The sequence below is a fragment of the Lipotes vexillifer genome, unplaced genomic scaffold, assembly GCF_000442215.2.
Source record: "Lipotes vexillifer unplaced genomic scaffold, Lipotes_vexillifer_v1.1 scaffold394, whole genome shotgun sequence".
In the NCBI taxonomy this organism is placed as follows: Eukaryota; Metazoa; Chordata; class Mammalia; order Artiodactyla; family Lipotidae; genus Lipotes; species Lipotes vexillifer.
Genome location: NW_006791731.1, coordinates 3,335,412 through 3,357,041, shown reverse-complemented (window position 1 = coordinate 3,357,041; position 21,630 = coordinate 3,335,412). Strand labels below are relative to the sequence as shown.

The window sequence follows — 21,630 nt, the reverse complement described above, 5'->3', positions numbered from 1 at the left end:
CAAAAAAAAAAAAAAAAAAAAACAGGCATAGATTGTAGGCAGTATGCCTGAAATATTAAGTAAAAAACTTATTTTAATGGTAAATTGATGTTTAGCCCAAAAGGGTCAAATGATTCATGATACATACCATGTTTTCAACTCGGAGTTCAAATGGCATTGGGTTATATACCATCAGCTGAACTTCACACACATCTCCTTGAACCCACTGGAAATCTAGAAATACATACACACAAAAGAATCCACGTTTTAGCTGGTGTTTTCGCACGTTTCACATGGTTTCAGATTACTCCTCTGGCAATTTATTTTTGCAATGAAGCAGTGGGCATTGTGATCATCTTGAGATACACAGCTTAAAGCTATTTTACTGCTACCTTTCCCCAATGCAAAGCACATCATCCCTGCCACTTGGATGCCTTGTGACTGATGCTTCCCTCCCTCAGTGCCAAACGCAGCTGCACGAAACTGCAATCAATCCAGACAGCACTATTCTTGGTGTAGAGCCATACGTCACACAGACCTTTGCGGGCCCAGAGGCTGGTACTTAGGAAGATGGCACTGTGGTCAATTTTAAGTGGCACATAGCGTGGTTTCTGTTTCCCCTCCCTGAGTTTGTGAGAGAAGATGGTGGCTTCTCCTCCCTGTCCACTCCCAGGTCAGCTGCAGTCCAACACCTAGGGGAGGCAGAATTGTGAGATGACCCCCAAGACTCCCGGCCCCTGGTGTATATGCTGTGTCATCCTCTCCCCCCGAGTGTGGAGATGACGATAGGCTATGTTATATAACAAAGGGGAAGGGGGCTTCCATATGTGATGAAGGCCCCCAAGCAGTAGGCTTTGACTTAATCAATGGGAGATTATCCTAGGAGAGCCTGCCCTACTCAGGTGAGCCCTTGGAAGGGAACATACCCATCCTGAGTGAAAAGGTTCAAAGCATGAGGGCATGTACGGAGGAGGCCATGTGGCCAGGACCCAAGAACGGCTGCTATGAGCTGAAAGTGGTCCAGCTGACAGCCAGCAAGAGAACAGAGACGTCAGTCCTACAACCACAAGGAATGGATGAAGAACCTGAGGGAGGCTGGAAACAGATCCTTCCCAGTCGAGCCTCCAGATGAGAGCACAGCCCCACCTGACACCTGGGTTTCAGCCTGCAAGACTCTGAGCAGAGGACCCAGCTAACACATGCTGGACTCATGACAGTAACAGTGAGAAAATAAACGTGTGTTCTTTAAGCCACTAAATTGGTGGTCATCTGTTACACACAAAAGAAAAGTAATACGGTCCCCATCCCCACTCCACTGCCCTCTCCTCCCCTTAAGATTCTCCATTAGGCAAACTGGAAGGGGCTTCAGAACCAAGTAACACGTGTTGGGCAGGAGGTACTGTCCAGCCCTTGGAAGGCTGTCTCTTACTCTTCATAATGACCTCGTGAGGTAGATATTACAATCCCACTGTTACAAGGCAGGTACTCAAGGTCCAAAGAGGTTAATAAATGTGCTGGGAATCAGACAGCCAGTAAGTGGGGCAGCAGGGATTCAAGCCCAGGGCCTTGAACTCAGAGAAGTATCTAGACTGGACAGTGGTGGTTAAAGGGTTTTTTTCTCCAGTAGACACTAAGATTTACCGATTAGAATTCTTCAGCTCTCACAGGCTTTCATAAAGACACCATTTTTCCCAAACACTTCACACCAGGTCCCCTGCACAAAGACTAAGACAGGTTGCAGCAAACCTACGGCATCCCGAAACTGCGTGCAGTGAAGGAGGAGCCCACCAGCTGAGTTAGTTTTCAAAATGCTTTGCACAAGCAGGTACCCACTTGAGCCTCTTGACAATACAGTGAAGCAGTCAGCAGAGCACATATCACCCTCATTCACCAACAAGGAACACTGAACCATCCACCATCGATGGCCCTAATGAAGGAGGCAGCCGAGTCCAACTCCCGCGTGCCTGGCCCCAAAGCCTCTGCTGCTCCCTGGCTGCTGCTCTCCCCCCGTTGGCTCCAGAAACCCACCTCTCTTCACCCAGCCTCAGGCTGAGAACCTCTGCGGGAGGCAGGGGTCACAGAAGTTCTTCTGCAGAGACACGGTGCTCCCACCCCCACCTTCAGCGGCATCACTGAGCCCATCACTGCCTCAGCGGCCAGCACCCCAGCCCTTCCTCACTGCCGATGAAAATGTCATTTGTTTTAACAGCTTGCTATGCCTGGTAACGAAGGAACTGTTTGTCTTCTCTACCACGGTCAAATAACCATCATTTCAAAATTCATTTTCCTGGGGTTCTGAAAGGAATCGTTTATACTTGCACAGTCCTAGCCACTAAAGGTAAACCTAAGATAAATTCCTGATTACAGGAATAGTTATTTGTCTGAGAGGAGATCATCTCCTTCCTAAGCCTTAGTGTGTCAAAGCACACGGTGGGGGCTTCCCTGGTGGCGCAGTGGTTGAGGGTCCGCCTGCCGATGCAGGGGACACAGGTTTGTGCCCCGGTCCGGGAGGATCTCACATGCCACGGAGCGACTGGGCCCGTGAGCCATGGCCGCTGAGCCTGTGCGCCCGGAGCCTGTGCTCCGCAATGGGAGAGGCCACAACAGTGAGAGGCCTGCGTACTACAAAAAAAAAAAAAGAAAAAAGAAAAAAGAAAAAAAAGCACACAGTGGGGCCCCTTCCTCGATATATTGTCCCAGAAACCACAGGAAGGAACAGCACTGAAGGCTATTAAACACCCTCTGTATCAGGCCCTCCCCACACTGTATTGCACGGCCCCCATGTGTGCTCTTAGCCGGGGACAAACAACATCTTTCGGTGGCTTCTGTTGACAAGCTCATCTCTTTCCACCACACTGGCTGGACGCATCTGGCAGGTGACACTCCTGATTTCTCGCTGCATCCCCAGCACCTTGGACAGTGCACACAGCACTGCTCAGAGCCTTATGAGAAAGGCTGCTGGATACTTTAGGAACATTACCTCACTTGACCCTCAGAAGAATCCTCCTAGTGAGCTTCTGGCGCCCGGTCTCTGTAGACGGCACAACTGCAGCCCAGGGAGGACCGGCGGCAGCCCAAGGCCATCTGACAGCTCCGGCCTGGCCAGGCCACCAAGATTCCTCCGGAGCAGCTGTCGAGCCGGGCGAGAAGCCCAGCTCCACCACCAAGTCCTGGCACAAATTATGCTCAGGACGTGTACAGCCATCACCTCGGCGTGGAGTCTAACTCAGACGACAGAGATGCTAGCAACACACAGATGGAAAGACGGGTAAATTATTCCAAGACGGCGTGGAAAATGGTCGTCTCAGGAACTGCCCTCAAGGGTTTCCTCTCCTCTAATATTCTGTGCCCCTTGCTGTGATAACTCCCCCAATTATAAGATTCATTTATAGAGATGGGGATTCTAGGTTAAAGACATGCGATTCTTCAAACCGCCAGGCAGGTCCTCGCTGATGAGTCTGTTGCTAAAAAGATATTAGAAGCCACAGAATATAAATTACATGTTCGTACCCATGGGTCTTCAACAACTAACATGCATTTTGGCTGAAGGTTCTGTTATATCCGCAGAAATCTTGCATCATCCACTGGATTTATCCTCAGCCCAGGTGAACAGGTGGTTCTTTCTCACTGTTATGAGGAGCCGTATTTAAAGGAAAAGGCCCCTGGGCTTTGAGTCACAAACCATGGACATAGCCTGAGCTCCGTCCTTACTAGCTCCCTGACCTAGGGCAGGAATTTACAATCACTCAGTCGTAACGTTCTCATCTGTAAGTTGGGAACACAACACTTGCAGCATCACACGGTCATGAGAATCGCTGGATAAGGTGGAAGCCCTCTGCAGCAGATGCAGGGTGTTCTTTTCATAAAAGGAAGCCTCAGCAGTTTCTGAAGATCAGAGAGAAAGAAAATCAAGAGGAAAGGCCAGCTGCATGGGCAGTGACCCTGCAGCCACACTGTGCCAGGCTCGGGGGCCACATTCTGCTTAACGCTGTCTCTGTCTCCAATTTCCTCATACTTTTTGAACAAGGGGGCCCCACAAATCATGCAGCTGGTCCTGAGAAGGAGTCTCACTCTTCCAGTCCCCCAAATCGTCTCTGGAAGTTTCTCTAAACAAAATGGGTGAAAGTTTCCTAAAATGTCCTTCAGGGGAGAAAGCTTATCATCAACCCTAACGAGACCCAAAAAGACCAGCCAGAGACTCCTAAAAGATCCAAGAGACGAGCCTCATTAACTCTGTAATGACAGGTCCAGGTCCACCCAGGGGAAAAGGGGCCCAGAAAGTGACCTGCCCAACATCGAGAAACAGTGAGACTCGGACTGGAACAAGCCCTCCACCCCCACCTACAAAGAGATCAAAGGAGGCACCGCGCTGGCAGACGCGCACTGCTCACCAGCATGCGCTGGAGCGGGCCCGGACCCGGCCTCCCTGCTCAACCACGATGTCCCCCCCACGGCTCCCCTGCTCCCAGACTCCCCAGCATGCTCTCCAGAGCAGAGAAGCAGTAGGGAGGCTGGGGCTCTCTTTCAAAACCGACAGACTGAAATGAGAATGTCAAAGTAGCTCAGTGCTTTGTGACCACCTAGAGGGGTGGGATAGGGAGGGTGGGAGGGAGGGAGACGCAAGAGGGAAGAGATATGGGAACATATGTATATGTATAACTGATTCACTTTGTTATAAAGCAGAAACTAACACACCATTGTAAAGCAATTATACTCCAATAAAGATGTAAAAAAAAAGGACCTGCTGCAGCTGGTCACTCGTTCGTTTTCGCGGACATTTACTGCTCGTTCTTTGCTGGACCATGGAAAGGGGGCTGCAGCCCCTGCCGCTGCCACCACCGCAGCCCAGGCTGCCACAGCTGTGGTCACCCTGCACCACCGCCGCCGCCACCACCCAGGGGACCCCCAGAAGCGGAATGGCCCCTACCCTCCTGCACCTTCACCCCTACTGGGGAGACCCTCATGGCAGCCGGCTGGCAGGGAAGTCAGGGAAATGTTGGGCCCAAGTAGCACAGGGGGAATGGCGGGTAGGGGGTCAGAGGACTAAGAGGCAGTACCTGACCTCCAATATACATCTGTGTACACTGATTTTTTTCACCCCTTACAATGCCTGGTAGGTGATAGGGGCAGCCACGCCTACGTGATGGATGCAAGAACAAAAGAGCAAAATCATTTCCCGGGATGCAAATGGAAAACGTTCAAACAATATCAGAGAAAGTTCAAAATCCCATCGTTTTAAATATATTTAGTTACTACCTGTCGCTTGCCTCTAACTTCTATGTACACCTCACGACAGCAGGGACCACACCTGCGCTTCTCACCGTTAGAACCCACAGGGCTGGGCTGCCACATGCCTGACACACAGGGAAACTCAGGGGGAGTTTACTGATGGATGAGAGAAGGAACCAATGAACCAATGAAGGACTGAACCAAGAGACACGCACGTGCACACGCGCACATGCACACACATCGAGGCTGTAGCATGCTATATACTTAGGGCTCCTGCTTTCAGAAATGTACCAGAATTTACAATCAGATGCTATTTCTTAAGGGCATCACCCCATATTTCTTCCTTTATTTTCTTGTTTTAACTAGAGCCCTCCCAGCCACACCTTAGAAGCCCACCTGCTCGTCTGGGCCAGCTCTGCTTCCTGAGCCTCCGGGAGGCCTTCCTAAGTCTCAGCTCATCCCACACATATGATCTCCCCAAACTCAACAGGTGAGTCCCAGGTGCTGCTGGCGGCGGACCTAGTTTCAGAGCGCTAGGATATTCAACTTCCCGGGTATTACTGCCTTGCTGTCCAAGCTGACCTGGAGGATGCGGGAGGTGGGCAGCTGTGTGTTATCACTGACTGAGGCCCATGCCAGGCGTGCTGCACACATTAGGGCAAGCTGGAGGGCCCTGGTTAGAACAGCACACTTGATCTGAAAAACTGGGAGTCTCTCATTTCTCTGAGTTTGTTTCTTCATCTGGAAAAGGGAGGTAAAAATTACTTCCTCCAAAAATACTAGGAAAACTAAATGAGCTAAAATGTGACAGCATTATACAAAGCACAACTTGAATCAAAGAAATGGTGAGCATTACCAGAAAGCACAGGGTCGTTTTAGCACTCCTACCCTCACTATGCCCTCTGTCTTAGGGAACAGCTTAGAAACACTCATTTTTCAAGGTGTTCAGGTGGTTTAATACTTGTGAATGAGGTTTTTTATGAGATCTTTATAGACTCCAAGAAACTCTCCTGCTGGTGTGAACGTAAGGAATCTCCACACCAAGGTTATGGGATGTGCGTCGTGCTTGGCCTTGAGCTCCACGGTACGGGGCAAAGGCTCTGCTGTGCAGTCAGTTACCCATCCTGAATCTCAGCTTCCTTGTCTGTAAAATGGGGTCACACCATCCACCCCACTCCTTCTTTCACTCCACAATGTTCTAGCAGGGGGAGACGGGGAGGACGGGAACATAAACAGAGGGACGCATCTAGGTGCTGTGAAGGACAACCGGCAGTGAGGGGAGAGTGGGGAGAAGCGGCCCGTGAGGTGCGGGTCAGAGGCGGCCTCTCTGAGCGGGGCCCGCAGAGTGAGCGAGGTGGGCAGGGGGTGAGCTCTAGGCAGAGGCGCAGCGAGCAGAGCCCTGAGACTGGAACAAGACAGCACGTCCAAAGAACAGAAAGCGGCCGTGTGGCTGGAGCCGAGGGGCACGAGTGGAAAGGTGGGAGGTGAGCGGGGAAGGCAGAAAGAGCGTGGCTGGCGCTGTCGGGAGAGCCCGCCGCCCAGCTACGGGGTGTGACAGGACACGTGCATCCTGGGAAGAAGGGCCTCATGAAGTCAGGACGCCTTCGCCTACATCAGGGCTAAGAAGTTAAAGGAGGAAAAAAAGAAGACAGAAGGAGCAGCGAGCGCTGACTTGCAAAAGCTTCGCACGACTTCTACTGAAACTGCAACCAGTGACGGGCCTCTCAGTCCTTTAGCTCTGTCACTGCGACTTGCAGGCACCACGATCTCAAAATGCGAGCGGCCCGAGGAGGGGAAAGCTGGCCAGGAATGAGGCCTGCAGCACGGCCAGGCTTTGGGAAGGACACGGAGGGAGCCCTGGGGTCCGCGGTGAGGAAGGAGAGGCGTGGCCGTGGGCTGGGACGTGGTCGGGGAGCCGAGCACACAGAAGGGCACACTGGAGATTCTCAGGAACGCGTGTTCCGCTCCCGGTCAACCCCGAGACCATCTCACCTCTCCTTCCTGAGTCACCAGGCATCTCGGAAGTGGCTATTGTTAGTGCGCTACAAAACAAGCGCTGCCAGCGTTCAAAAGGGAATGCTACGATGTCCTTATGCCCCAGTCGGTCCTGAACATAAGTCAACCTTTAATCTCCTTTGATGATTCAGAAGTTACTGCAGGCCTTGGGAAATCACCCTAATCTCCTAGTACCTCTCTTCTGTAGTTTACGTAAGTCTCAGATAACAGAGGTCTTCTGGTTTCTAGAACTTCCACAAAAACTGCCTTTTACGAAATAGATATCAAAAAGTCAGGTCTATAGGCAATGGCCTGGCTAAGGTAGCAAACTGAATAAACCTGTATGAGGGTATATACACACATGCACGAATGAACTGCAGTCAAGTCTCAAGCTTTAAAACCTAGAAGAGAGAAAAAAAAAAAAAGAGAAAAAAAAAAAAAAAACCTAGAAGAGCCACCAGGAGCTGGGCAGCAGAGCACAGCCAGAAAGCCAGGATGGGCGGCCTACCTATTTTCCTGTTCCGCTCCTCCCCACGGTTGTGTGCGATGATCGGTGAGTAGATGAAGGGGCTCTTGGTCGACGTGCTCTGGCCCAGCAAGCTTTTCATTTTCTGTGGCCGGAGGCTGGCAGGAAGGTTCAACAGTTTCACACGCCTGTGGTTCCAAAGGGAACAAAAATGCTTCAGCTGCCTGTTCGCTTGGGCTCAGCGTAAATACAACCAGGTATCAGATGTTAGAACGACAGTAAATCAAGCAGCAGATAAACTGAGGGCAGGAGAAGTACTCAATTTCGCAGGACAAAGCAGAAGAAGGCTGCACACGACCCCTCCAGACCATCCCAGGGAGAGAAGACGTCCACGGCCGGGCAGCAGCCGCGCCCCTGGGCCACTGCGCTGGGGCGAGAGGGGCCGCTGGAAACTGGTGACAGCAGGAGACAGTACACCCTTCAGCCCCAGCACCTGTGACCTCCCTTGGGAGCACCTGGGCAAGACAGGGCTCAGGGTCTGGAAAGCCCCAAGGCCTGAGGCTGAAGGGACGGGGTGGGGGAAGGGCTGGAAGGTGGGCGGGACCCTTACTGCTCCTCCCTCCCCATCCGCAGCCCCTTTGCAGGAGGTAAGGCCGGAGGGTGGCAGGGGAAGCAGAGCACGTCCCTCGAGGGAGACAAACCACTTGAAGCCGTGCACCGGCCTCCAGCCCCCTCCCTCTGTAAGGCCGCAGGTGGACTCGGCCTGGATCACTGAGTAACCTCAGGGAGGTCAGCCACCCTGGAGAACTCACTGCCCAAATGGTATCAGACTCCGTGTGAGTGGGACTTAAATCTGGGTGTAATGAGGGCTAATTTTTCTGAGATTTTAGGAATAATTTCTCTGCCACAGCACAGGCTAACCTATACTGACTATATATATATATATATATATATATATATATATACCCTATAGAGACTCCTCACGGAATCCACAAAATCACGCCTTTCTCAGCTGAAGGACTCCCAGCCATCTAGGGCAACGCTGCCCGGCACACAGGCAACCCCACCACACTCAACCGTCACTGACAGCTCCCCGAGCCCGGCCCCGGGAGAGTGAGGGTCACGTGTGTGACTCCCACCTATGCCCACAACGATGCAAGGAAGCAGACAGTGCTTGCACACCAAAGCCCTTCAAACCAAGAGTTGTATCTTGCACACTTTCTCTGACTCTTACTTGTCCTTGCAAACCCCTTTGGCATGCTTTTCTCGTACGGGATCAGAATCACTTTGTTTTCTATTTGTTGCAGTTCAGTTGGGAGCCTTCCGAGGACGGGGGTGCCCAGGGCCTCGTTTGCCTCTCCAGTACTGGTGTAATACGTCAACGCAGAGCTCTCCATAAATGCTGCATGAACAAACTCCCAAAAGCTGGATTTCCACCTCAGCTTCCAAATCTTCCAAAACCGTACATTTAAGGCTAAGCAGTTTACCCCTAAGAGTTGCAAATCCCAGCCCTTTGTGCACATTCAAAAAATACCAGCTGCACTGCACTGGGACGAGGGTGGGCAAGCCCTCGCACTGGCCGAGATGCCACGTCTGATGTGCATCTAACACCCACCACATCCAACCCAGGGGGATTCGCCTGCTCCTGAGAAGCAGCTTCAACAGACACAGACCTGACTGCAGTCTGAAGGACCTACCAGCTGGGCAACGGGCACAGATGGCTTCATCTCCCTGGACCTCAACCCTCTCACTTACGAAATAGGAAAACTAATCGGCACCTGATAATGCTCTGCAGAAGGAGGACACCTCCTTTCCCCGGTTCCATGTTTCCATGAGGAGGGACATCCTTAGGGTAGTGGTCCTAACCTCGCTCTTGCCCACCCTCACTCCTCCCAAGGGAGGTGGTAAATGTGGAAGGAGAAACAGAGCATGTACCGCTCAGGCCCTGCCGAGGGCACGTATTCAGTCCTGCTCTCTGCACGGACGGAACAGGGCCTGTCCCACGAAAAAGCATACCGTCACCCGGCTCTGCCAGAGGCTGGGGCACAGGTGGACAGCCCTGAGCCACTGCCATCCACCTGAGACAGACATTTCTTTCTGCTGATTCCAAACTCAGGCAGAGAAGGGGAGTGGTCTGAAGCAGAGACCTTCGTACCTTCGCAGGGTACTTTGAGGACTGAGTTAACATGCGTCAAGCACCTGTAATAGTGCCCGTCACCTAGCAGGTGCACAAAAGCCTTTCTCTTTCCTCCCTAAAACAATACTCGTTTACAGGCACAGAGAGCCAAGTCCCTGCGCAAAGATCACAACACCGCACCGGGACAAAGAAGCGAAGCGTTGGTCCCAGTGACGTTGAGAGCAGCCTGGGAACCTTAGACCAGCACCGTCCACTCGAGCCTTTACGTTTACTCATCTGTAAAATGATACCATTTTCTTGCAACATAAATAGCATTCTACTCTGTGCCACCGTCGCCACCTAAATATGAGATGTCACCTGTGCTTCTAGGAATCATGTACACAAGCACAGAAGTTCCAGATCACATAAAAGGTTATTAAAATATGCAGAGGAATTCTGAGGGCGTGGTCAGCCAGAAAAGTAACCCGACAAGCAGTCATGGCATTCACTTATAACTCAAAATCTAGCATCAAATGTCTGTCTGTTTATAAAATGTACCCAGAAAAACAATCATTCAAGGCACCCGACCTAAAGGAAATATAATTCATTTAGCATAAATTTCTGTGGAACTAATAATATTATATTTGGTTTATGAAGCTGCCAACAGTAAAGAAGAATTCCAGAGGTGAAGTGTCCAAACCAAGGATTATTTTTAGGGATTCCACTTGGAAACAGTTGACATTTTAAAATCTGACTTCTCAGTATACCGTGGCTAATTAGGACCATGCAAAGCAGTCGTGGAACACTAATTAGGAAAGTGATATAAAACATATTGGTGGGAAGAATGACACAGGAAAAAACAGCTCACTTTTTCTTTCTTGGTTTTTAATTCCTCAAGCTTATTCACAGGGGAGACATATCTAAGAACCTCCCGGGGCTTCCCTGGTGGTGCAGTGGTTAAGAATCCACCTGCCAACACAGGGGACACGGGTTCGAGCCCTGGTCCGGGAAGATCCCACATGCCACGGAGCAACTAAGCCCGTGCGCCACAACTACTGAGCCTGAGCTCTAGAGCCCACGAGCCACAACTACTGAGCCCATGCGCCACAACTACTGAAGCCCACGCACCTAGAGCCTGTGCTCTGCAACAAGAGAAGCCACCGCAATGAGAAGCCCACGCACCACAACAAAGAGTAGCCTCCACTCGCCACAACTAGAGAAAGCCCATGTGCAGCGACGAAGACCCAATGCAGCCAAAAATAAATAAAATAAAATTAAATAAATAAATTTATTAAAAAAAAAAAAAGAACCTCCTGGATATCTCTGCACAGATGGGCAATGGCCAAAACTGGCCACACCTTCCACATCTGGAACAACGTGCAGGTCATCCACTGTCCCGAGTCCGGGCATGACGGAGACAGCTGGAGAGGACCCACCACGCCAGCCAGAGCAGTAGTGCAAGGCTTTCCGCTCGGACTCCCCAACGACACCACACATTTCTCATTTTCTTCGAGAAGCTCAGGTCTGAGAAATTCGTAAGGAGGTTGTGGGCCTGGCGATTACACCAAGTGTGACAGAAGATTCAGGAGGTGGCTGTGAACCTGGTGACATCACGGAGCCGCATCCTGATCGGCATCCGGGAGGCTGGCCTTGCCCTGCTTCACAAACCAAGAAAAACTGCCCTGATAGCGTGGCCTCTAAGCCCCTTTTTGAATAAACACCTGAAATCCTTCCTCAAATACAATTAACTTAAAAGCTGAAGTTTTAAAAGTACCAAGGCCACTCAAAACGACTCCAAGCTCATCCTGACTGGAGGGTTTCGATCCTTATCAATTAAAGCAGCCTCATCCACCCTGGCTCTCTGCCAGGCTGAAGCTCAAGGTCAGTTCATCAAAGAAACAATCAGTTCATCCCCCACCCCACCCCCGTCTCACCCCAAATTAAAGACCCACTGGTTTCCTGTAAATGGCATCTAAACTCTACCCCAATTTCTTCTTTAATAATTCACAACTTGTAGTGTGTGAACAATCTACATGATTATTAGTGGCTTTTGTGTACATTATTGTTTTTGTGAATTCCGTAAGGAGTAACATTAACTTCCCTCTGCTTTAACTCTGGACAGTAGTAATGGATATGGGTTTGGCAGACTCCTGGCACATGGGATCTTGGCATGTCGACCATCACTGAGTCCCTGGCCCTTAGCATTGAGCCAAGCACATATTAGGCACTCTATAAATATCTGATTAATTGAATTTCAGAACAGAATTAAAACAGGGATCTATATTGGCCCTTTTTTAAATTAAATTGTGTCGTGACTACTTGACACAACTTTTGGGTGAACCCAGTTCATGCTCCCATGCTACACAGAACAAGTAAATATCTTCCTATAAATTGATGAAATGCCTTTATTGTCAAAAACAAGGAAAGTCCTCACCAGAAAAAAAAGGCTCCACTCATCTCTTCCAAAACCAGAAGTATAAATATGAGGCACCACTAACATTAAATTAGCTCATGTCTAACAATTCTATTCAGCAAGTCTGATCATTTACTCATGAATGTGGACATTTTTCAGGAGCTTCGGTCTTCAAAGCCCTTCCTATAGCTACAGGGGGTGTCTTGCAATGCCTGACTTGAATTTTTTTTTGAATTAAACTGACTTAAACATTAAGTCCATGTTTTCCAGGCATAGGTCCTTGAAACATTTGGTTAGAACACTAAAATAGTCCCAGACTAGTTTTCTAAGAAAAAACATTGGCCGGGTCCATGGGTACTGTGTCAGCCCTCTCCAGAGAGAGATGAGGAACACTGATTGTGTGAGAGAGCAACAATCCCACACACACTGTGAACACAACCATTCCACACAAAGTCACACAACACCTACCCTGCTCCAGGTCCTGACTGAACACCAGTAATATGGGTCTGCCACCCTCAGTCAGCATCACAGAGCACCTACCATCGCCCTTTTTTTTCTCCTGAGAATATAACTTTGAACTCTGTGCTGCCTGACTCTTGCCAAAAGCTGACTTATGAGAAATCACCTTCATGAAGGAGTGCTTGATGTACAAACAGTCCGTCCATTACACTACGTATGGCTGGGACAGTCCAGACTGCTGTATTAGAGTGCTGTTCTTAGCTCAGGCTGCTCTAACAGAATACCATAGTCCGGACATCTTAAACAACAATACTCATTTCTCACAGTCTGGAGGCTGAAGTCTGAGACCAGTGTGCCGGCATGATCGGGTTCTGCTGAGGGCCCTCTCCCTGGCTCACAGACATGGTCACTGTATCCTCATGTGGAGAAGAGAAAGAGCTCTGGTCCCTTCATCTCCTTATAAAGGCACTAATCCCATCATGGGGGCCCCATCCTCGTGATCCCATCTAAACCTAATTCAGCCCCCAAAGGCCTCACCTCCAAATATCATCCCACTGGGGTTAGGTCATTGGCGGATGAATTTTGGGGGGACACATACACACAGTCCACAGCAGAGCTGCATGTTTGGACCACACTGCTCTGTCCTGTGGGAGAGCTGGGTGTACCCACCCCCTTCTGGCATCAAGCCTGTAGTTTGCACTGAGGAATGCCATGAACAACAACCATGAGAACCTGCTTCAGATTTTTGCAGGGATATTTTTGAGGACATTATTCAATATGTTCCCTTTAAGAGAACCCACAAGAGGGGTTTCCTCAAGCCTCCTTACTGTGAAGAGGTGTATTTCTCCAGTGTGACTGGTTTGTGTCTGCTTATGAGACAGAGAGTCTTGTAACCAATCCTATACCCATTGTTAGTTAATTATTGACATATGATTAACAGAATCATGCTTTTCCCCATCTCCAGCCATTATGTAGGACCCTTACTTACTTTTCACTCTGGTGACTTTATTTTTAACATAACATTTCTATGAGCTGCCTCAAATGTTTTATGAAAACACGGCAAAACGTGTACCTGCATCACAGTTACTTGAAACCATTCTGGGGCGAGCCCAGTTCATGCTAGACTAAGATCTGAAGGGCAAGCTTATTTGTTGATGAGAATAGATGGGAAAGAAGCTTCCTTCCCCTTTCCCTCCCGCCCCAGCAATTCAGCCCTGAGTCCATTATGGAGGGCAGAGCCAGGTACGCATCTGAGCAGGCAACAGGGCAGAGGGCATGCTGGCCGGAGTGGGGCAAGAGGGGCCTGGGGGGCTGGGGCAGCAGCACAGCATGGCCATCAGGGCTCCCCATGGGGAGGGAGGTCAACCTGATAACCACTGGTAACCAGCAGGGGAACTGACCAAATGAGTAACCATACTGAGGCTAATGGGAGACAGGTTTCCCCCAGTCTGAGAAGGGAGTTACAGATTTAAGAAAACTAGAAGGACCCCCTAAGATGTTGGGTGGAACTGGAGGTATCAGCATGAACTCACAGTTTCCAATACACAGAAATAGATGCAGAAATAACCATGGACATGAACATGCAGTGAGTAACGTGTGTATATAAATAGATATTGCCTAGTTCTATCCACTGCGATCAGCAACACCCCAATGGTAAGGAGCACACATGGCACCCAGATCTTAACTTAAATTCCATTCTCCATTGAAAGGACCAGGGCTCTTGGAAGAAATGGCTAACGCAGGGCTGGGAGCAGGGACTCAGATCTGAGCCCATAACCCCAGCAGAGGCAGTGGAGAGCAAAGGGCATCTGTGGAGGCTCCTGAAAGAAAGAAGCTTCGTCTTTCCCCCACAGGTGTTGCCTCTCTCTTCTCCCGGACACTGCAGGATGAGGAGCTGCTGCTGCCCCTCTGATGCCACCCGGGGCCTGAGACTAAAGCCTCACTGCAGAGGGCACAGCTGAGAGAGGAGAGAAGACAGGTTCTGATGAGGTGGCCTGAAGCCTGGCTCCAGCCCTGCCTGAATCCCTCTCCTGGACTTTGTAGGTGTATGTGCCATAAATTCCCTTTTGCCTAAGATAGTCTGGGTCAGGTGTTCTGCCAACTGCTATACAAAGAATTCTGATGGATAGACCTGTTCATTCACTCAACACACATGAGCACTCCCAAGGGCTACAAAGACAAAGCCCTCTTCAGGTAGCCCTCAGTCAAAAAGAACAAAGATGTATCGTATAATCAAGTTCTGTAAATGAAACAGAAGAAAGACATAAGAGATACTGCTGGCTGGCTAACCCAGCACCATTTCTGACCCCCTTCTCCCTATCCCACCCACAGTACAGAGACTGGGAGAGCTAAACATGTATTTCCTCAGCCTCTCTTACAACTAGCGGTGGCCACGAGATGCACTCCTGGTCAAGGAGACTGGGGCAGAAGCCTACTATGAATCCCTCCAGATCATTTTTGCTTTCCTAGTAAACAAAAGGTAGGCTCCCTGGCCCTGCCCCTTCTTCCTTCATCCAGTCTTGGATGTTGATGTGTCATATGGAGCTGCAGCAACCACTTGGTCACCAGGAGGTAAAGACAGAGTTGCAGAGACGCCATCTGTTTCCAAGTTCTTAATGAATAAGAAAATCACCTCTTATCTGTGATGCACTGCTAGGTTTTCTACTCTTTGCACTGAAATAATTGGTAATTTATACAGAAAGTATAATTATTTCTATCTGGGTGGCTCTAGAAAAAGGCTTTATGGAGGAGATAATCCTTGAACTAAATCTTGAAAGATGCCTGAATGTCACCAGGCAGAGCAAGGGAGGGAAAGGCACTGCAAGCAGAAGGTGGAGCCTGAGCAGAGGAATGAAACCCGCCGCACATTCTGCCTACTCGGTGATTCCAGACGGGCGTGCAGGGCTGGGGGTCCAGGAAGGGGCTCATAGTCTGGAGACAGAGCAGGCCGCAGATAGTCTTGTAAGCCACACAAAGCAAGCGAGGTGGAGGCGCTCCCCCGGGCCTGTGCGCAGGGGTGAACAGTCTAGGAAAGTGGGCCCTACCGGATGCGGGTAAGTGCGAGCGCCACAAGGCCTGGTTGGTCTCCACTGCACAGAGGGCCACGTCTCGGCCATGGAACCGAGCAGACACGGCAGTGACCATGGCAGTTCTCCGATGGCCCTGGTCTGATTCTCTGATCTATAAAACACACTTCACAGGCAAAGGCTGCGACTTAACGAGACGACGGACCAGATACACAGCCAACCTAAACCAGGAACTCTTCTAGAGATCTGCATCCCTGATCAGACCAAAGACAGATGCTGGGAGCGAAGCTCACCTTCCGCACCCCAGCCAGCCTGTCCTACCTGACGATGGGAAGTTTGGTGAAGGGCACCGGGGGCAGTGTGAGGCCATCGGGGAGGGTGATGAGCTCCATGGTTCCGGGACACTTGGAGGTATAGTTCTCCAGGCTTTGCGTCACGTCCTTTTTTTCTGATGAGAAAATAAAAACAAAATAAAGGTTAATTAAACCAAAGAAAAGGGGGGGTGGGGGTGGGGGGGGGGTTGTTTTGCTCTATTTTATTTTTTTGAGCAAAAATAAAATTCTTAACCCAAATCCTTAACAGTCCAGTGAGTCCGGTCTTCTGAGAGAAATAAAGGGGCAGTGACCAAAAGAGACAAAAAGAAAACAGCAGTTTTATTCAATTTACTTAAATAATCACTAGCAGCTGCTCCATTTAAGGGCCTGTGGATAAAAAGGAAATTAAGTTGCCGTCTTCTAGGAGATTTCATTTTCCAAGATAATAAATCCTTATCAAATTCCAAGAAGGTCAATGGGCAGGCAGGACTGGAGAATATTTTATTACTTAATAAATATTTTTCCAGCAATTACTAGGTACCAAGCAAAATGCCAGGCCCTGTCCCCAAGGAGTGTACGGTCCATCTGTATAACAGATATTTAAGCAAATAATTACAAACCAGTATTTTTATGTGAAAGTAGAGTTTTGTGAGATAAGGCTGGTTTTCTCCATCCCATCCCCGTCCCTTTCACTAGGAGGCAGGAGAAGATGCCTCCTAGTGCAGGCAATAGTGCATAATGTTTGCTTATCACCCATGATGCACCCTAGACACGTGCTCACGGGCTCTGTAACACTCCAGAGCTCAAGGGCGCTTCCTGCTGGAAAACTCGAAGTAACTCGGGAAGGCAGGCATCACTGTGCCCATTTTGCAAATGAGAAAACCGAGCCCAACTGAAGTTACAAGTCGTGTCGAAAATCCCGTGTTTGGCCCTCAGCCTGTGATCTCCACACTCCCACACTGTATGGAAGAATTAAGGAGTCAGGAGTCGGGGGTTCACTTCCGGCCTGTTTCCTGCCACTGCCGGCAGGGAGGGTGGAGGACCTGGGGAGACGAGCGACAGAGCGGCGCAGCCATGGGGGTGAGACTTCGGGCCGTGAAGTGAGACCTGGTTCCAGCACATGGCTTGGTCCTTCCCCATCTGTGGTGTGACCACCTGAGGGGAAACCTTAACCTCCCATCTAAAGAATTTCTAAGGGTGAATTTAAACCAGTGGCTGGTGGACATGAGACTGAGCTCAGAGGAACGATGACACTGTCACCACCGTCATACCGGTGCCTGCAGGGAATGCGAGGACGTCACAGAGAGTGGTGCAGGGCTGCGCAGTGAGGCTGCCGGCTCCACTGACCGGCGACCATACAAAACAAGATCCAGGCAGAGAATGCCTAGATCTCAGGCACATATATTAACGGGTTAACTGTGCCACAGGGCTTTCCTGTGGCTGAGCATCATTCCTTAGAGAGCAGGGGGGCAGAAAAGCAACCAGAATTAATCTGGATATGACACAGTAATGTTAATTTGCAGCACGAACAAAATTCTTTAAATAATCAAATCATCTTCCATTTACAGGTGACAAATCTCCCAAGGGGCTCCCACTGATAACATATAAGTGACCTAATTTGCCTAATGTTGGGTAGAGCACTCATGGTTTAGGTACCTTATTATAAGGCTGAATTATGCTCTCCCAGTAAACCCTGGTGAAATGAAGAAAGGAATGAACCTATTAATGATGCCCAATGCCACCCGCAAAGTTACCCAAGAAGGAACAGTACCCGGGGTGTCCTGCTCAGCTAGCTGCACAGAAGAGGACGGACACGCGGGGACACACTGCAGGATCTCCTTCTGGGAATCTCCCGTGTCTGTGCTTTAGCCTCTGCTTTTGGGCACTGTTCCCTGGAAGACTTTCCCATGCGGGGTATAAGACTGACTGTGGAAGCCAGGTGAAGCGGTCAACGCCCCATATGCATTTAGTCCCCTCGGTTTCAACAGGGCCCTGCTCTCCAGCTGTGCCTGTGACTCCAGCACATATGCTTACTTTTTACTCCATCAGGCGAAATACTAATCTTCTGCGAAGACGGCAGAGGGAAAGCCACCTGCTTCTGGAGCAGAGAAGGAGATCTGGGGATACAATCAGCTCATGAGATGCTTTACAGCTAATTCTCCCACCGTCACGGCCCTCATCACATCACCCCCAGAGCACCGCTGCCTTCTGGGGCCTCTTCCCTGCTTTCCCACTACCTGACAACTTCACTGTCACTTTAGTGGGGTTTCCAGGGTTAAATGCTTATGTTCAATTGTCAGTGTGGTCCATCTGTTAGAAAGTTCTCATCAACCTTCCTCCTGACGGATCTGAGCACCTGCTGTATGTTGTTGCCCGGATCTATTTTTATCAAGGATTACAAAGTGGTAATTTTTTAATTCTCTAATTAAAAAGGATTTTCCCTCATCAACCGTTTGGTGATCCTGAAACAGACGACACAGAAAGGAGGGCTGACAAATGAGTCTGTCCCTTCATTTACTGGAGAGAGAACCGGTGTCCCTACCACCTCCAGTGATGACCAGCAAGTCGTATATGACTCAGCATCACTATGCACTGGTGGATTTTTATATATTTGGTATTTCAGTTGGCTTCCATCACGTTCTTTTTTGATGTTCAAACTGTCCCATCTCCGGCCAGTGGGAGCCCTTGCAGGTTGGTTCCTATGTCTTTAGAGAAGGCCCAAGCTTGTCAACAGCTTGCTATCTTTCTGGCTCATTTCCAGCCTCAGGCCTAGAATCCATTTTCCAAGGAGCGCAGGATCCTTTCAGTGTTTAGAGATCGGAATCTGGAGGCTGGGTCCTCAACGCCACCAGATTCTCCTTGTCTCTCTAGGTCTTGACGAAACACAGGTCCACTTACCAAATTTTTTAAGTGGTGAGACTGTGATTTTTCCTTTAAATTTTGTTTAAGTTCTGACAGCTAAAAATCAAGGTCATTGGGCTACAAGTTCCTTAAAGGGAGAGCATCTTGTCACCTTTTTTGGTTTTCCCCTAATTTGTCAAGAGTATTTAGGTGACAAAATGTGTTAAAGAGCTATGTGTTAGTTGGCTGGCCTCATTTATCCAAAGAGGTAGGACAGAATCAATCTGTGGGCAAGAGTAAAATAAAATAATAAAATGAGAGAAACAGCCACTGATTCACCAACAGAAGCCAGGCTGTGCAGGCTGACCACCTCCTCACCTTTTCTTTGCGCACCTTACCACGGTGGGAACCACAAAGGAGCTCTGGGTGCTACGTGTTGATACTAAGGACCGTGGCCCCCACCGAGGTGATTCTTCTCCAGGTATTTTCTACTTCAACAAGCAGCTGAAATAATCATGTGATGCATTCCACCACTCACTACTGCTCCTATCACTTTTTCTTCACTCATCAAGTTACCGTTTTCCTTCCTCTTCGTTTAACCTTACCTGACTTTACTCATTCAAGTCCTCATCCACTCAGCTTTCATCAAACACCTACTATGCGCCCACAGCACTGAGCACCAGGCACACAGGAGCACGACAGGCTCTACTTGTGGGGTGTCCCAAGTTGAAGGAGCACACGATGTCAAAAGAGGACATTACGACTCCTTACCAGTGGCTTTACAGAGGCAGGATCAAAGTCTGGGAGAGGAGCACACGAGACACGTAACTTAGCCAAAGAAGGTTTTAGAGAAGAGGCAACATTTGGTCTTTGCCAAGGGTCCTGGGACTCAGAGCAAAAACAATGAGTGCGTTATTTGGACGTTTTGCTATGTTATAAGGAAAATATGACAAAAATACGGACAGAGGATGAATAATGACATATCATTATAAGCTGTACATACACAACAGAACTTGACAGAGGAGCTGTCTGAGGCACGTGCGAGAGGGAATCGGCTAAGGCTGGTAACGTCTGTGGACATCAAGGGCTGAATGGTGCGGCAGCACAGGGACCTGCATGGGAACGGCGACGGGACTGCTGCGGGAGAGGGCGGCACTGGCTTTGCGGTACACTGACTGCCAAATCTTGATACTCCACACAGGTCTACAATGAGGGACCTTCTCTGGAACACAGGACTCCTCAGAGGCTTGTGACAGTTGCTGTCGAAATTTCACTACTGACAACAGATGACGAATACACGGTTGCTGGGCAGAAAAGGAGGCTTTGTGTCCAAGGGAAGAAATGTAGAAACACTCAGAGACAAAAAAATGACAGACTAAGCTCAGGCCTGCTGCAGGCAGTTTTCACTCCTACAATACGTCCACAGGACCAGTACTGTTCTTAGCACAAAGCACTGCAGAAATACTTGCAGTCCTTACCCACAATTACACATACTGAGCACGAGCTCTGCACCGAATCTTGTACTAGGCTCTCCAGAGTATAAAATCTTCAAGGCAGGGCTTCCCTGGTGGCGCAGTGGTTGAGAGTCCGCCTGCCGATGCAGGGGACACGGGGTCGTGCCCCGGTCCGGGAGGATCCCACATGACGCGGAGCGGCTGGGCCCGTGAGCCGTGGCCACTGAGCCTGCGCGTCCGGAGCCTGTGCTCCGCAACAGGAGAGGCCACGACAGCGAGAGGCCCGCGTACCGCAAAGCAAGGGATCCTGCGACACAGCAGAACTTCAAAATCTTTTCATACAAAATAGGTACACCCTCCCACAAAATTCCTGTCCTGGAGGGAGAGCTTGGGCATTATTATCTCCCTTTTAAAGGTGATGAAAATGAACTCAGGGACAACCTGGGAAATTTGATTGTGGAATAGTGCTAAACGCTACCAAAAATAATTATTAATGTTTGGGTATAACATTAACATTGTGGTTATATTAGGAAATGTCCATTTTTTTTAGCAATGCATATACTAAAGAGTGAAGGTGTAAAATGAGATGATGCCTCTGGGATTTTCTTTAACATAATTCAACAAATAGAAAACGTGATGAAGTAAATATATGAAGATCTTGATAACCATCGAATCTGGGTGACTGCTACATGCGGATTCATATTTTATTGTTCCTTACACCTCTGTGTGAAATTATTTCATAGTAAAAATACTTAACGAGCTTGAGGAAGTGAAATGATTTGCTCGAGGTCATACAGAGAGGAACAGATTTGAGACTCAGATCCCAGCTGACGGAGTCTTCCCATCCCCGCAGATTAGGCCTGACCACAGAGAGCCGGAGCTACCAAAACAGATAAAAGAGCTCAAGGCCATGGTGGCTGCTGACCTTTGTTCCACGTGCCAAACTGGAATGAAGCCTGTGATCAATCTGAATGTTCTCCTAAGCACATAACTTGGTCAGTGGGAAGTGATGCCTCCTTAATTAATTTCACTAAAAATCAACTGTCTTAGTCTACTCTGGCTGCCATAATGAAAGACCACGGGTGGTAGCTTAAACAATAAACATTTACTTCTCACGGTTCTGGAGGCTGGGAAGTCCAAGATCAAGGTGCCAGTGGATTCAATTCCTGGTTTTCAGACATCCACTTCTCACTGCGTCCTCACCTGGCCTTTCCTCAGGTGCATGGGCACAGAGGGAGAAAGAGCTCTGTGTCTCCTCCTCTTCTTGTAGGGCACTAATCCCAACGTGAGAGTCCCACCCGCTTGACCTAACCTAAACCCAATCACCTCCCAAAGATC

General features: G+C 49.4%; 1 protein-coding gene across 1 annotated transcript in view; it reads right to left on the bottom strand.

Annotated features, from left to right (window-relative positions):
* TRAPPC9 (trafficking protein particle complex subunit 9) overlaps window positions 1-21,630 on the bottom strand; it is a 521,576-nt gene that overhangs the window by 394,438 nt on the left and 105,508 nt on the right. The window contains exons 10-12 of the mRNA XM_007464593.1: window positions 16,005-16,131; window positions 7,712-7,857; window positions 128-213 (exon numbers count right to left, since the gene is read on the bottom strand). Of these exons, the coding sequence (XP_007464655.1) occupies window positions 128-213; window positions 7,712-7,857; window positions 16,005-16,131 (359 nt within the window). The remainder of the gene's footprint in view (window positions 1-127; window positions 214-7,711; window positions 7,858-16,004; window positions 16,132-21,630) is intronic.